This window comes from Prionailurus viverrinus, unplaced genomic scaffold (genome assembly GCF_022837055.1).
Source record: "Prionailurus viverrinus isolate Anna unplaced genomic scaffold, UM_Priviv_1.0 scaffold_45, whole genome shotgun sequence".
In the NCBI taxonomy this organism is placed as follows: domain Eukaryota; kingdom Metazoa; phylum Chordata; class Mammalia; order Carnivora; family Felidae; genus Prionailurus; species Prionailurus viverrinus.
The window spans coordinates 2,153,357-2,167,751 of NW_025927610.1; the positions used below are offsets into that span (position 1 = coordinate 2,153,357).

The 14,395-nt window shown below is 46.8% G+C and overlaps 1 protein-coding gene across 10 annotated transcripts in view; it reads right to left on the reverse strand.

The window, feature by feature from the left end:
• Positions 1 to 4,434: 4,434 nt before the first annotated feature.
• Positions 4,435 to 14,395, reverse strand: part of FAM193A (family with sequence similarity 193 member A) — a 169,950-nt gene continuing 159,989 nt past the window's right edge. For 6 of the 10 annotated variants that reach the window (XM_047847174.1, XM_047847167.1, XM_047847172.1 and 3 more), the window contains one exon: positions 8,529 to 9,269. In XM_047847174.1, the coding sequence (XP_047703130.1) occupies positions 9,176 to 9,269 (94 nt within the window). In that variant the 3' untranslated portion in view covers positions 8,529 to 9,175. Of the gene's footprint in view, positions 7,418 to 7,726; positions 7,845 to 7,884; positions 8,052 to 8,528; positions 9,270 to 14,395 lie in introns of those variants that run through there. The other 4 variants (XR_007149709.1, XR_007149710.1, XM_047847169.1 and 1 more) reach the window with 4 other exon arrangements.

Here is a 14,395-nt window from a genome sequence, read left to right on the forward strand (position 1 = left end):
GGTTCACTCCCTGAACCCTCATAGCGATCCCAGGAGGTAAGTGTTATGATCATCCTCAACACAAACAAGGAAAAGGAGGCACAGAGAGGTTAAATCACTTGCCCAAAGTCACACAGTGCCTGAGTGACAAAGCTGGCATCTGCACCCATGTTCTCAATAGCACAGTCTGTACTTCTTCCTGGAATTCATGCTTCCATCTGGCTAAGTCCTCCTCAAGTCAGAGTTCAGGTGTCACTTCCTCTGGGGCCCCACTGGAAGAGACCCAGCCTATGTGGCATGGGGTGGGTAGACTGTGGCAGAAAGCTTCAGGCTCCCTGACCTCAGGAACTGGAAGAGCTTGTGGACACCTGAATACTGGAAACAGAGGATGGGGACACCCCAGAGAGAAGGGAGCCACACAAGGGGGAACCCTCAAATCCTTGGCTGACCCCCCAATTTTCCATGCATTGAGCAAGAACCCAAGGATTCTGGGGTGAGAACAGCAGATGGAAAGCAGAAAGAGCTGAGCAGACATTCCAGTGGCTGAATATTACAGGGGGACAGTTGAATTTGGGTCCCTCAAGCTTCAAAGGTAAATACTTTGGGTTTTCCTCTGAAACCCTGTAAGGGCCCTGCATTAGGAGTAAAGTTGACATCCTAGGACAAAATGGAAATAGCCTTTGCTCTAAAAAGTTTCTAAGAGTTTCAGGTAATCAACCAGTAAATCAGCTGTCACCTGGAATGAGATACAGGCAACAGAGTCTAGGACATTATACTGTATTAATCACAAGGACAATATGCAATAGAAAATACTAGACTGGTGTCTAGCTGGCTCAGTTGGTAGAGCATACGACTCTTGATTTTGGAGCTGCTTGAGCCCCACATTAGGTGTAGAGATTACTTAAAATCTTAAAGAAAATACTAGGCAAAGGAAAAATAAAGGCAGAATGAAGGTATTTTTCAGACAAATACAAGGTAAAAAAATTTATATCCAATTGACTGCACCACAAGAAATCTGTACTACAGAAATTATTCCAGATAAAAATATAGAAAGGAATGAAGAACCTGGGCGCGGGTAGATATGAATTACTTTTTAAACAACGATGTTTGGAGGCCTTTAAAACATGCAAGCATATGACCAAAAGAGCTTCCTAGGTGGGGGAGAGAGTATGAACTTATTACACAGAAGTTTTTGCATTGATGTAAGGTGGACTGTAATGCAATAAGAAAGCATAATCTCTAGAGTAACCACTAACATAGTAATAAAAATATTTAAAAAGTGAATAGAACAGAAAATGTTACTAATCCAAGACAAGCTAGGAGAACTAAAGGAATAAGGAAGAGATGAGACAACAGATGGCAAGATGGCAGACTCAAACCCAACTGTATCAATAATTACATTATAAATGGATCACTGAAAGACAATGATTGTCACACTGGATGAGAATGACAAGGTCTCACCTACATGCCCATTAGCAAAGATGTACTTTATTAAAAAAAAAAATTTAATGTTTATTTATTTCTGAGACAGAGAGAGACAGAGCATGAGTGAGGGAGGGGCAGAGAGAGAGGGAGACACAGAATCAGAAGCAGGTTCTAGGCTCTGAGCTGTCAGCACAGAGCCCGACGTGGGGCTCGAACTCACAAACCATGATATCATGACCTGAGCCAAAGTCAGTCTCTCAACCAACTGAGCCACCCGGGCACCCAGCAAAGACGTACTTTAAATATAAGAACACAGAGTGAGGATAGAAAATACACACCATGCCAACACTAACCAAGAAAATGAGAGTGGTTACATGATTATCAGATGGAATTTAAGACAAAAAGTGTTAGCAGAAGTAGAACACTGTATAATGACAAACGGCTAAATTTATCAGGAATATGTAACATTCCTAAATTTGTATACAGTTAATAACATAGCTTCAACATATATAAACAAAAGGAGGGCTGGATAAATGCACAATCATAGCTGGAGATTTTAACACACCTCTAAGTGAGAGAAGCAGGAAAAAAAAATCACCAAGGATACACAAGATTTAACCAAAATAATTAACAAACTTGGTGTCATTTACTTATGTGGAACATTAGGCCCAACAAAAGCCAACTAGAATTCTTTTCAGGTGTACATGGAACACTTACCAACAGAGACAAATTTGTGGGGCATAAATCAAGTCACAATATATTCCAAACAATTGAATCACTAAATTTATGTTCTCTGACCATGGTGAGGTTAAACTACAACTCAGTAACAGATAAATATCAAATTCCCAACACACTTCTAAGTGATCTGTGGACAAAGGAAAAGACACAATGGAAATTAGAAAATACTCCGAAATGAGTGAAAATGGGGTTAAAATTCAGCAATCTACGTGCCCCTCTCAAGAGCTAAGAGCTGCAAATTAAACCCAAAGAAAAGGGAAGGAAAGAATATGAGAGCAGAGATCAATGAAACAGAAAACAGAAAAATCAACAAAATGAAGAGTTCTTTTAAATGCCAATAACATGGATAAACCACTAACATGACTAATGCAGAAAAAACAAATTGTTGATAATCAGGAATGAACAGAGGAACATCACTATAGATCTCTAAAAGGAGTACTATGAATGCTCTATGCTAATAAATCTGACAACTTCGACGAGACAGATAAACTCCTTGAAAAACACAATTTAATGCAACTGATACAAGAAGAAACAAAACCTGAGTAGCTGTTCTGTAGGTATTAAGTAAATTGAATCTATAATTAAAAGTATTTTCACGCAAAAAAGGGGGGTGCATGCCTGGGTAGCTCAGTTGGTTGAGCATCCAACTTTTGATTTTGGTTCAGGTCATGTTGCCAGGGTCATGGGATGGAGCCCCATGTCAGGGCCGCTCAGCATGGAGCCTGCTTGAGATTCTCTCTCCCTCTGCCTCTCTCCCTAGATTGCATGAACCCAATCTCTCTCTCTCCAAAGAAAAAAATTTTTTTAATGAAAAAAGAAAGAAAAAAAAAAAGATATTTTCACAAAGAAAATTACAGGCCCAGATAACTTCACTGGTGAATTCTCCCAGACATCTGAGAAAGATACACCAATCTTACATACATTCAGCAAATACAAGGAATGTTCTCCAACTCATTTTTATGACCCCCAAACCTAAGAAAAACAAGAAATTACAAGACAAATCTCTCTCATGAACATAGACACAAAAGCCCTAAAAAAATTAAGAAATTGAATTCAATATAAAAAGGATAATAAATCATAGCCAAGTAGAATTTTAATTACGGGTACAAGATTGGTTATTCAAAAAAGCATTAAATGTTATTCACAGAATAACAGAAAAAAACACATGATCTCAATAGAAGCCGAAAAAGTATATGACAAAATTTAATACCCACTCATGATAAAAAAAAAAAAACACTCAGCAAACTAGAAAAAGACGGCATTTTCTCAATCTGAAAAAGGTTTATGTCCAAAAACTTACAGCTAACATTATATTTGATGATATAATATTAAATGCTGTCCCTGCTGAGGTTTGTATCAAGACAAGGTTGTACACTCTTAACCACTGTAATTCAACATTGTACAGGAGGTTCTACCCAGTGCAGTAATAAAGGGAATAAAGAACAAAAAAGTTGGGGAAAAAGTAAATAAAACCGTCCCTATTTGCAGATGACAGATTGTATGTATATATGATATATATACATATAGGAGTACATACACACACACATAAAATTCTAGGTGTTCTGAAAGTTTAGAATTTATGTCAATTATTTGACAACCTCAAGATATAAAGTTCGATATATGAAAAATCTACCATACTCCTGTATGTTTACAATAAGTAGAAAAGCAAACTTAATGTTTATTTTTGAGAGAGAACATGCAAGTGGGGAAGGGGCAGAGAGAGAGGGAGACACAGAATCTGAAGGAGGCTCCAGGCTCTGAGCTGTCGGCACAGAGCCCGGCGTGGGGCTCAAACCTACGAACTGTGACATCATGACCTGAGCCAAAGTCACACACTGAACCAACTGAGCCACCCAGGCACCCCAAGAAAGGCAAATTTAAAACTCCCCAAAAGATGTTAAGTCCTAACTAACCCCCAGAACCTGTGAATGTGACCTCACTTGGAAATAGGGTCTTTGCACATGTAATGTGAGATGATGTGCTGGATGAGGGTGGGCCCTAAACCCAATGACTCATGTCCTTGTAGGGACAGAAGAGACTGTGCGAGTGTGCAACTCTTGATCTTAGGGTTGTGAGTTTGAGTCCCATGTTGGGTGTAGAGATTATTTGAGAAAAATTTTTTAACGTTTATTCATTTTTGAGAGAGAGAGAGAGAGAGAGAGAGAGAGAGACACCAAGCGCGAGTGGGGGAGGAGCAGAGAGAGAGGGGGACACAAAATCGGAAGCAGGCTCCAGGCTGTCAGCACAGAGCCTGACATGGGGCTCGAACTCACGAACCATGAGATCGTGACCTGAGCCAAAGTCAGGCACTTAACCAACTGAGCCATCCAGGTGCCCCGGAATTGCTTAAAATCTTAAAGAGACGAACACAGAGATGCAGGGAGGAGGCCACGTGAAGACAGACAGAGACTGGGGGTGATGCCTCTGTAAGCCAAGGATTGCCAGTGACCACCAGGAGCTAGGAGGGAGGCATGGAACAGGTGGTTCTTCCAACCTCTGGAAGGAACCAATCCTGCCGATACCCACATTTCGGGTTTATATCCTCCAGGACTGTGAGAGGAGAAGTTTCTGTCATAAGCCACCCAGTTTGTGGCACTGCGTTATGGGAGCCCCAGGAAACTAAAGCATAACTCCATTTGTGATGACATCAAAAACAAAGTGCCTAGGAAAAATTCATCAAAAGTGTGCAAAATCTCTACAATAAAAGCTACAAAATACTGCCGAATTCAAGAACACATCAACGCAGACTGGGAACTCCATGGTCTCAAGATGTCACTTCGTCCCAAACTGACCTACAGACTCAACAGCCTCATCCGTAATTCCAGCAAACTTGTGACAGGTTCACTTTGAATTAGTATTTTGTCGTGGTTGTTCCTCATTTTTCCAGGATTCCAGTTACATGTATGTTGGAATGCTTGACACTGTCCCACCGGCTACTGTTTTCCATTCTCTTTTCTGCTGCTTTCTGGTAGTTTGTGTTCCCGAGGCATCAAGTTCATGGGTATTTTTTCTGAAGTTTCTGATCTGTTAATTCTACCCAGAGTATTTTTCATTGCAGATATTTTATTTTTTCTTTAGAACTTCACTTAGACTTTCATTTAGTGTGGGATATTTTTGTATTCCTTTAAGGTTGGACTTTGTTGAGGCAGGCAGTTAAGATACTTAGGATCAGTTTGAGCCTTCCGAGGCCTGCCTTTAACTTTAGCTTTTACTCTAGGGCTAATTTAACCCCACTGCTAAGATCATAGCCTTCTGACCCTACACCGATGTCTATATCCGAGTATTTCAAGGTCTCTCCACCCTGGCTGGTAGAAACACTATTGCAGCCAAATGTACTGCTTTCTGGTGATTTTCCCTTGGGTTCCTGGAAGTTTAAGCCACACCTGCAAGATCAGTAGATTGCAGGGGACTCTGAAGCCCCCCCACCCGCCCAGAGCTCCTTAGATGCAGCCCCTCCTGTTCAGAACCCTGCCCCACAAATTCCAGCTGCCTGGGCCTCCCCACATGCCAGTCTTGGCTTACTCTACTCAGCAGGCCTGCTGGGGTGTGGCTATGGGCCTGCCCAGGGCTAGTCCTGGAAGCTGCCTCCAGGCAGGAAGCGGGCACTCAGGGGGCTTACCCTCTTTCGTCCCCTCGGCTCAGGAAACATTGCCATGTGCTTCTAGCCCAACATCCAAAACCGTGGTTTAAACTTCCTCGGTTTTACGATCGTGTGGCACAGGGACAGTTTCCATGGCAGTTGTTCCTTCCTGGGTGTGCCACTGGCACACGTTCATGACTCTTCCTCTTGTCCTGTGCTGTCTTCTCTGTGGCAGACAATCTGGAGGGCTCCCAGGGACACACAGTTTCAGGAGTAAGTTCTTAACAGTCCAGAACCGCTTGAATTTTCTCTGTGCAGTTCGTTCCCATTCCTCCCCCCACTCCCCACCCCGCCCCGTACCAGTTACTCTTCCGGTTTAGTAGTGGATCCAAGACAGACAGTGATTGGCTGTCATTGTGAAGACGAAGAACCAGGACTCCAGTTACTTCAATTGTCATTGCGTGTGTGACCGAGAGGTTTTATTTGTGTTTAAAACCGCGACACAGTGTGACCTGTGAGGTAAGTTTTCTCTTCTTTAAAAAAACATATTAATGAAATGAAGAAATGTTAATCCTTTTTGGTACCATAATGCTTATTTTGATAATATTTTTTTTAATGGCCTGACTATGTAGACAAAGTTCAACGAAAGGGCATTTCCACTGTTTGTTTTCTAGCTACTGTTATTTTATTTCATCTCGTGATCATTTATTGTGTAAAGGAGGGGACACTCCAACGCGATCTGACCCTCGGGCCGAGGCCCCTGTGAAGACAGTAGCACTGGGGCCAGATGTCTCGCAGGCACACCTTGGGCCTTGGTTTCCCCACCAGTAAATGCAATGCCTGGGCAGGACGACGCAGCCTTGCACTGGGGGGCACAGCATCCAGTGTCTGGGCCTGGGCCTGCCTCCACCTGTGTGGGAGGGGCTGAACTAAGGAAGCCCTGCCAGCCTTGACCCTCCACCACCTTTTCCTACTCCTGGACTGTCCTGGGCCTCCCAGGCCCGAAATCCATCCTCAGTGTTCTGTTCCTGAGAACTGGGAATGGTAAAGAGACACCCCCCCCCCCCCAACCCCTACTCAGGGAAAGACCCAAAGGAGCGAAAGGGTTGGGCCTTGTGTGGAACGTGGGAAGGGCATTCTCCCGATTTCAAGCAGAAAGGCCGGAATAAGGCCTAGGTGGCTGGCCCGTGTGTGAGGGGGGCAGGGGTGTGGCAGGGGGGCAGGTGGGGCCAACTTAGGTGGAGACATGGGTGTGTGTGGACACTGTGTCGGGGTGCCCAGGGGGGTCCCCCTCACCACTCCTGGCCCCGACAAGGCCCTGCTCATGTCACAGGTAGGACCCTTCGGCCACTGTGGCCCCCAGGACAGATGAAAGCTGCGGCCCACAGGTGGGACTGCTTCCAACTCATGAGAAGGATGGGGTGGGGCACGGGCAGGGTCTCAGGGGTGGGCCTGGGCGGGCAGGTTCCCCAGATGGCAGGGTCCAGGTGTGCAGGCTCCCCGGGACCCTCCCCAGCGTTTGCCCAGCCAGCCCGGCTACCCTCACGCTCACCGGGAAGGGACGAGGCCTGGGCCTGGGAGTCCTGGAGGCACATCAGGGCCTTTTGAGGACATGGCTCCTGTGGTCACCACCCAGCCTGCTCCTCGATCTGCTGGGTCATCCCAGGAGCAGAGATATGCTGTCCTTCCTCCCACCTAGAAAAAACAAAAGCACAACAAGCCAGCCAGCTTTTTGTCCCCCTGCTCGTCTTGCTGCCACCCCGTCTCCTAGTCCCAGGACCTGCTCTTCCCACCCTGTTTTCCCGCAAACCAGCTCCCACGGGGTTGTGGTGGGAGCCCAGGGCCAGTTCTTGGACCTCACCTTGGCCACAGCAGCCCTGCCGTGCCACGCTCCTGCCACCTGTGATACTGGATCTGCGGACAGCCCCCCACCCGACCTGTCCACACTTGTTCCTGGGGGGCCTTCTGCCCACGAGCAGCGATCCCCAGCGCCAGACATCTCACCTGGGCTTCTGATGAGCACCCCAGACTTGGCCCCGTCCCGCCCAGGGCTCAGAGCAGAGCCTCAGGAGTCCCTCTTGCCTCTGCTCTGTCCCACCTGCATGCCGTCAGTCCAGAAGTCCTGTGGATGGAGCCGTCAGAGTATCTCCAGAGGCTGCCTCCCCCTCCCCGTCTCCACACAGAAATGGGGCCCTCATTGCTCCCCCTTCATTCAGGGACGGGCCACACACGCAGGTTTACCAAGAGTGGGGAGCAGTGGGGCTCCGGGGTGCTCCGGGAAGTGGGTGGGAACAGGATGGCGGCTCCACCGGAGGCTCCCACAAACTGCCTGGAGAGATCTCAGGAGAAAGGAACCAAGGCAGAATTCCCCTTTTCATCCGAAATCCTGCTCATGTTGTTCCTTATGTATACCCAATTTAACGCTTGTGACTTTTCAGTTTACTCCCTGAAGGCTGGATGGGCACGTGCCCATTAGGCCGTGTGCAGTCCCAGCCCACCGGTCCCCCCTCCCCCCAACCTTGCTGTGCCTCCCCTGCCCCGCAGACTAGAATGCGGTGTCCCCTCTTCAGCCTGCACCCCACTGCTGCTTCTTGGTGCCCCCACTGCTCTCACACCAGACCCTCAGAGTCATCCGGCTGGGCTCTGTCCTGGGCACACGGAAGGGCCCAGATACACCACTGCAGGGAGGACGGGGGGTGGGGAGGTCCACCCGCTTGCCCCACCCCCTGCCCCCACCCCCACCGCCCTATGGGCCCCAGCAGAAAGCAACCAGACGAGGTCTTCTGCTGTACTAATGTATTCCATCTTTCAAAAAGAAAGACATGATTTTAATATTACTTAACAATATGTTAAAAAAGTAGCCAGGCAGGCCTCCGTGTTAATACAGTCGTACACTCTCTAACAGACTTGATGGTGTGAGTACTGGGTGGGGTTTTGTTTTTGAACTTTCTCATTCTGCAAGGGATCTTACACAAGCTGGCTACAAGTCAGGGGGATCAGACACAAACAGCGCAACGTGTACACTCTTAAACAGTAGATTGTGGAGGAGAACGGAAGAGCGCCTGCCCGCCCAGCCCGCCTCGGGTGGGATGCAGGGCACACGAGAGCTGAGTGACGGCAGTGCCCCGGCGGGGACAGATGACAGGACAGGGCGAGATGCAGAGGCAACGAGCCACGTGGATGACGGAACGCGTCTCTGGCCACGGCCCAGGCTCTGAGGCCGCGTGGTGGGAAACTGGCGGGAGCCACTGTTCCAATCCGACAGCACAGCGCTGTGGTCGAAGCCTCGCTCACAGACTACACGCACACGAGCTACCAACGCGGGCCGAGCAGCGAGTTCTCGGTCTGGGGGTGGTCTCGGGTGCGGTGGCCCACCCGGCACAGCCCTGGGCAAGCACAGCAGCTCCGAGGCCTGGCCCACCTCCTGCGCGTCCCTCTCCAGGCGGTCCTCATTCAGTGGGCGGCAAAAGTGGCCTTTTTCAAGCTAAAATTGGACCAGTTGATGGACAGTCTTTGTCGGGTCTGTCTAGCCGAATCCAAACAGAATCTGTGGAGACAAAGAGCCAAACGGTCACGGAAGGAAACGGCCCACGTTCTCGCTGTGGTTGGCAAAGCCTAGTGTCCTCCGGAGAGGGGGAGTGTGGGGAGAGGGGTCAGAGTAGGGAAGGGCCCTCAGGAGGGAGTCCCCCACTTCAGGACACTGGCCAGCGCCCTCAGTGTCCTCCGGTTTCCCGTGTCCTTCTTCTCTAACTTGTCCCCCAGGGAAGCTGCTGCCCAAGGAAAGTTTCTGATGAGCCTGAGTCGGTGAAGGTGGCTCTGCCAACGGCCACCACCCTGCCTCTGTCACCTGTTAAGTCACAGAGATTCCCCCGCCCCCCGTCCTTACTTATCCACAAATACACGGGGAAGTGCGATGTGGGAGGAATGGGACTTTTCATGGCCAGACTCGGCCCCACTGCTGCCTGCACTGCCCACCCAGCACTCAGGGCCGCAGCGGGCGCAGAGGAGCACCTGCGGCCTCAGGCGCCAGCCTCCGGCCCCGGGCTCCAGCTCTGGGTCACACGCTGCATGCCAAACAGGGCTTGGAAAAGACCACACTTTGCCACCTGCTTCCCAGGCGACAGTGGCCGATTCTGTATTAAACGAAGAACATTTTCTTTCAAAAGCCTTTACTTGGCATAATTTCTGAAGTTTTCACCTTTCCAGCTCTCATTTGGGTAGCAGAAATTTGAATTAAGCCTGAAAATGGTTACTGCTGTCTCACCGCTGGAAGTGGAAGTGTGTTGGTTTACACAGTGGTTAAACCGACCAACCTCAATTTCTTGTGCAGCTCGCCCGGCAGTCTGTGTCCAGGTAGAAGGGTCGTACCCCCCCCCCACCCCGCCCTGAACCTCACTTCTCTTTCCCCGGCCAAACAGGTCAAACCCCGAGTCCAGCAATGTTACCTTCTGCACCTTCCGGAAGCTCTCCCTTCCGCTTCTACTATCTCCCTTCTCCCGCAGCCGCTCCCAGCGGCTCCCCCTGGCACATGTGTGCCCCATACGTCTCCAAGAGCAGTGACTTGGACGCTTACAAGGGTCACGCACGGCCCCGCTGCAAGCCACTCCACAAAGAGCTCCAACCCAACGGAAGCGAGGCCTCTGATGGGCTCTCAGGGCACAGGACACACAGCCCAAGCTGCTCCTTGGGGCCCCCAGGCCCAGAGTCCCCTGGCTCTGCCGAGCCCTCTCCACACACCCGGCTCCCCTGCACCTTATGCTCTGATACCACCTCCCCATCGGGCCTCCGTGCTGTCAGCAGTGGACTGTGTCACACGTACAGAACACGTGTGCACAAGTAACCATGACACGAAAGCCTGGGTGACCACACCCCCAACCCAGGGGGAGAAGCCCAACACCACCAACCCGACAGCACCTTGCTATCCTCTCCCAGGAGGCAGCCCTGCCATAGGTGATAATCAGCCCCAGGTCTTATGGTTCCTCAGCAGTATTTCGTGTGCTGATTCATGGACTTCCAGAAACAGAACCATACTGTCTATTATTTTTTTCTTACTGCTTTCTTTCAACATTATGTTGTGCAATTCCTCCACGAAGCCACACTTTGTTATTTTCAAGGCCGTAAGAGCAGACCACGGGGAACAGACAAGTGGACGCCGTGCTCACGTGGTTCGGCCTGGGCTGAGCACATGCGCACCCATGTGGGGCAGGCAGTGGGGCTCCGTGAAACGTACCACTTCCACTCTACCCGATTCCGCCAAACCCTTTCCCACAGTCGCTGGAGCCCCTCTGCGCTCCCGGAAGCGGTGGGCAGAGCCGCTGCTCCTCTGCGCCCAGCTCCCGCTCAGGCTAAAGACCTCGCCGGTTTACTGGTCACTTTTCTGTACCGCCGATCATTTTGTTTGCCCCTTTGTCAACATGTTTGTCTTTTTCTGTTTTATAATGTTTCTTTTTTATATTTTGATACTAATCCTTTGTGATGTGCTACAAATACTATTTCTTCACTTTCTTAAAAAAACCTGTTGAGGGGCGCCTGGGTGGCGCAGTCGGTTAAGCGTCCGACTTCAGCCAGGTCACGATCTCGCGGTCCGGGAGTTCGAGCCCCGCGTCAGGCTCTGGGCTGATGGCTCAGAGCCTGGAGCCTGTTTCTGATTCTGTGTCTCCCTCTCTCTCTGCCCCTCCCCCGTTCATGCTCTGTCTCTCTCTGTCCCAAAAATAAATAAACGTTGAAAAAAAAAAATTAAAAAAAAAAAAACCTGTTCATTTTAATGTTGTTTAATTTATCAATCTTTTATGGTTCTTTTTTTTTTTTGAGATTTTTTTTTTTTTTTTTTTTTTTTTTTTTTTTAGCATTTATTTTTGAGAGACAGAGCATGAGCATGAGCAGGGACGGGGCAGAGAGAGAGGGAGACACAGAATCTGAAGCAGGCTCCAGGCTCCAAGTTGTCAGCACAGAGCCCGACACGGGGCTCGAACTCACAGGCCGCGAGATCATGACCTGAGCCGAAGTCGGACACTCAACTGACTGAGTGCCACCCAGGCGCCCCTATGGTTGTTGTTTCTAAGGAATCTTTCCCTACTCTGAGGTCAAAAATATATTCACCTATATTCCCAATTAAAAGGCTTGCTTTTGACATTTAGAATCTCAACTCATCTAAAGCTGACCTTTGAGTATGGTGTGAGCTAAGTATTCAAATTTAAATGTCGCAGCCCCATTTATGAACACACCTTCATTTGTTATAAACCAAAGCTCTGTGTTTGTATAGCCTATTTCTGGGCTCCAAGATATTCTACACGAATATCATGATGTTTTAATAATCATGACTTTCTAAGTCTTTAAAATGGGCAAGAAAATGAGCATCATTATCAATCCTTTATAAGGTTTTTTTGTTTTGTTTTGTTTTTGTTTCTTATAAATGTAATACACATAAGGAAGAATAAATGAAACAGACGTGCACTATAAAGAAAAATTATAAGGCACTGTGGATCACGAGAATCAAGCCCTGGGACACTGCCAGTACCCAGGCAACCCCACCCAGCACCTGCTTCAGCCACAGCTGAGCCCCGCCCTGCTCCAAGTAATCACTATTCTGGCTTTTTATGTCAATAATTTCCTTGCTTTTCTTTATAGTCTTAACATCTATGTGTAGTATTCCCGAACAATATACTCTCCCCTCAATTCAGACAGAACATCTCCAGGAAATCCCCAATTTTCCTGTGTCCCTTTGTTGTCTGTCATTTCCTTGGCTCCCTGGCCCTAGGCGAACGGCGATCTGTTGTCTGTCACTACAGATGAACCTTATTTTCTGGAATCTCATGTAGATGGAACTTCACAGGATGCACTCCTGTGCACTAAGTACACTGCTTCTCACATCCATCTATGGTGTTTCATCAGGAGGATGCTTCTCATTGCTGAGTGGCGTCCACCAGATGGACAGAGCATGGTTTATCTGTTCATCTGCTGTGGATATCTGGGTTGTCCCCCGTTTCTGGCTATTACAAATAAAACTTCTAGAAACATTCATGTGTAGGTCTTTGTGTGGATACACTCTTGTTTCTCTTGGGCAGACAGCCAGGAGTGGAGCTGCTGGACTGATTGGTGGGTATATTAAAAAGATGTACTTCAGTTGTGTCTAAATTGAACTTTATATAAACAGGGTATTATATACATTCTCGTGTTCTGCCTTTTGTCGACTATTCAGTTTGTAAGATCCATGTTGCAGACTGCTCTAGTTCACTCCTTTTCGCTGCTGTATAGCATTTCATTGTGTGACTGCAAGCACAATATATCCATCCTAACATGTTTTAAAAACGCTAAATTTTCTAAAATTCTTCTTGGGTTTTAAAATCTACAGATAAATGTTGGGAAACACGACAGCTTTATGATACTGACTTTTCCTGTCAATGAATATAGGATCTGGGTCTTCAGTGTTCTTCAGTCACGTTTCAAAGTCTTCTATGCATAAGTCCTGTGCAACTTTTGTTAGGTTTATTCATGGACATTGCACAGATTCTGGTGCTATTATAGATGCTGTCTTTATTTAAATTACATCTTCAAATTATGGATGCTGTAGAGAAATGTAACTTCTGTACACTGATCCTTACTAAATTCTTCTGTAATCCCCTTTGTAGACCCTTAGATCATCTGTAAAATGGAATTTTATTTCCTCCTTTCCACTCCTTAAGCCTTTAATTTCTTTTCTTCTCTTCTTCTGCTGTCTAGGAATTATAATTTAAGGTTGAACAGAAGTGGAAACAGAGCACCTCTGTTTTGCACGTGCTTCCATGTTTCCCATTTCAGAAAACGTTCCATGTGAATTTCTTTTCTCTCTCTTCTTTTGGTAAATCTTTTCAGGTTAAGGATATTTCCTTCTATTGCTAGTTTACCATTTTTCTTCTTCCTCCTCCTCCTCCTCCTCCTCCTCCTCCTCTTCTTCTTCTTCTTCTTCTTCTTCTTCTTCTTCTTCTTCTTCTTCTTCTTCTTCTCTTTAATTAACAGAGTGCTAAGATTTTACCAAGTGTTTTTTCTGAACCTATGGAATGATCATATGGTTCTTCGTTAATGTATCAGTTTAGCAAATCGCATTTGTGGATTTCCTAATATTAAATACTCCTTGAATTCATCCCTGGGGTACATCTGTTTGGTCGTATATTGCTTCCTAAAATACTGTTGGATTTGAACTTTTTCTTGATGTGAACTTTTTCTTGATGATTTTACATCTAATATTCATGACTGAAAGAGATCTGTAATTTTTCATGTTTTCTGTATTGCTTTTTAGCAGATTTTGGTATAAAATTCTTCCTTCTCTCATAAAATGAGGTGGGGAGTCCTGTGTTGTTTCCATTCTCTGGTAGAATCAGTATAAGCTTGGATAATCTGTTTGAGGTTTTGGGAGAATTCTCTGCAAAACCGTCAGAATATAGTTTTCTCACTGGGAAGACTTATAACTGCTTTGATTTCTTTGATGGTTACTGGATCATTCAAGCTATTTATTGGGTTGATTTCGTACCTAAGTTTTAAAATTAATCATGCAGTTGTTCCCAGTGTCCTCTTGTATCTTAATTACTGCAGCACCTGTAGTTATTAATTATGCCATCCTTTCCATTTACATGTTCATGAAATTAAAGAAACCCTCTTTATTATGGAAGATTTAGACCCACACAAAATCGAATGCAG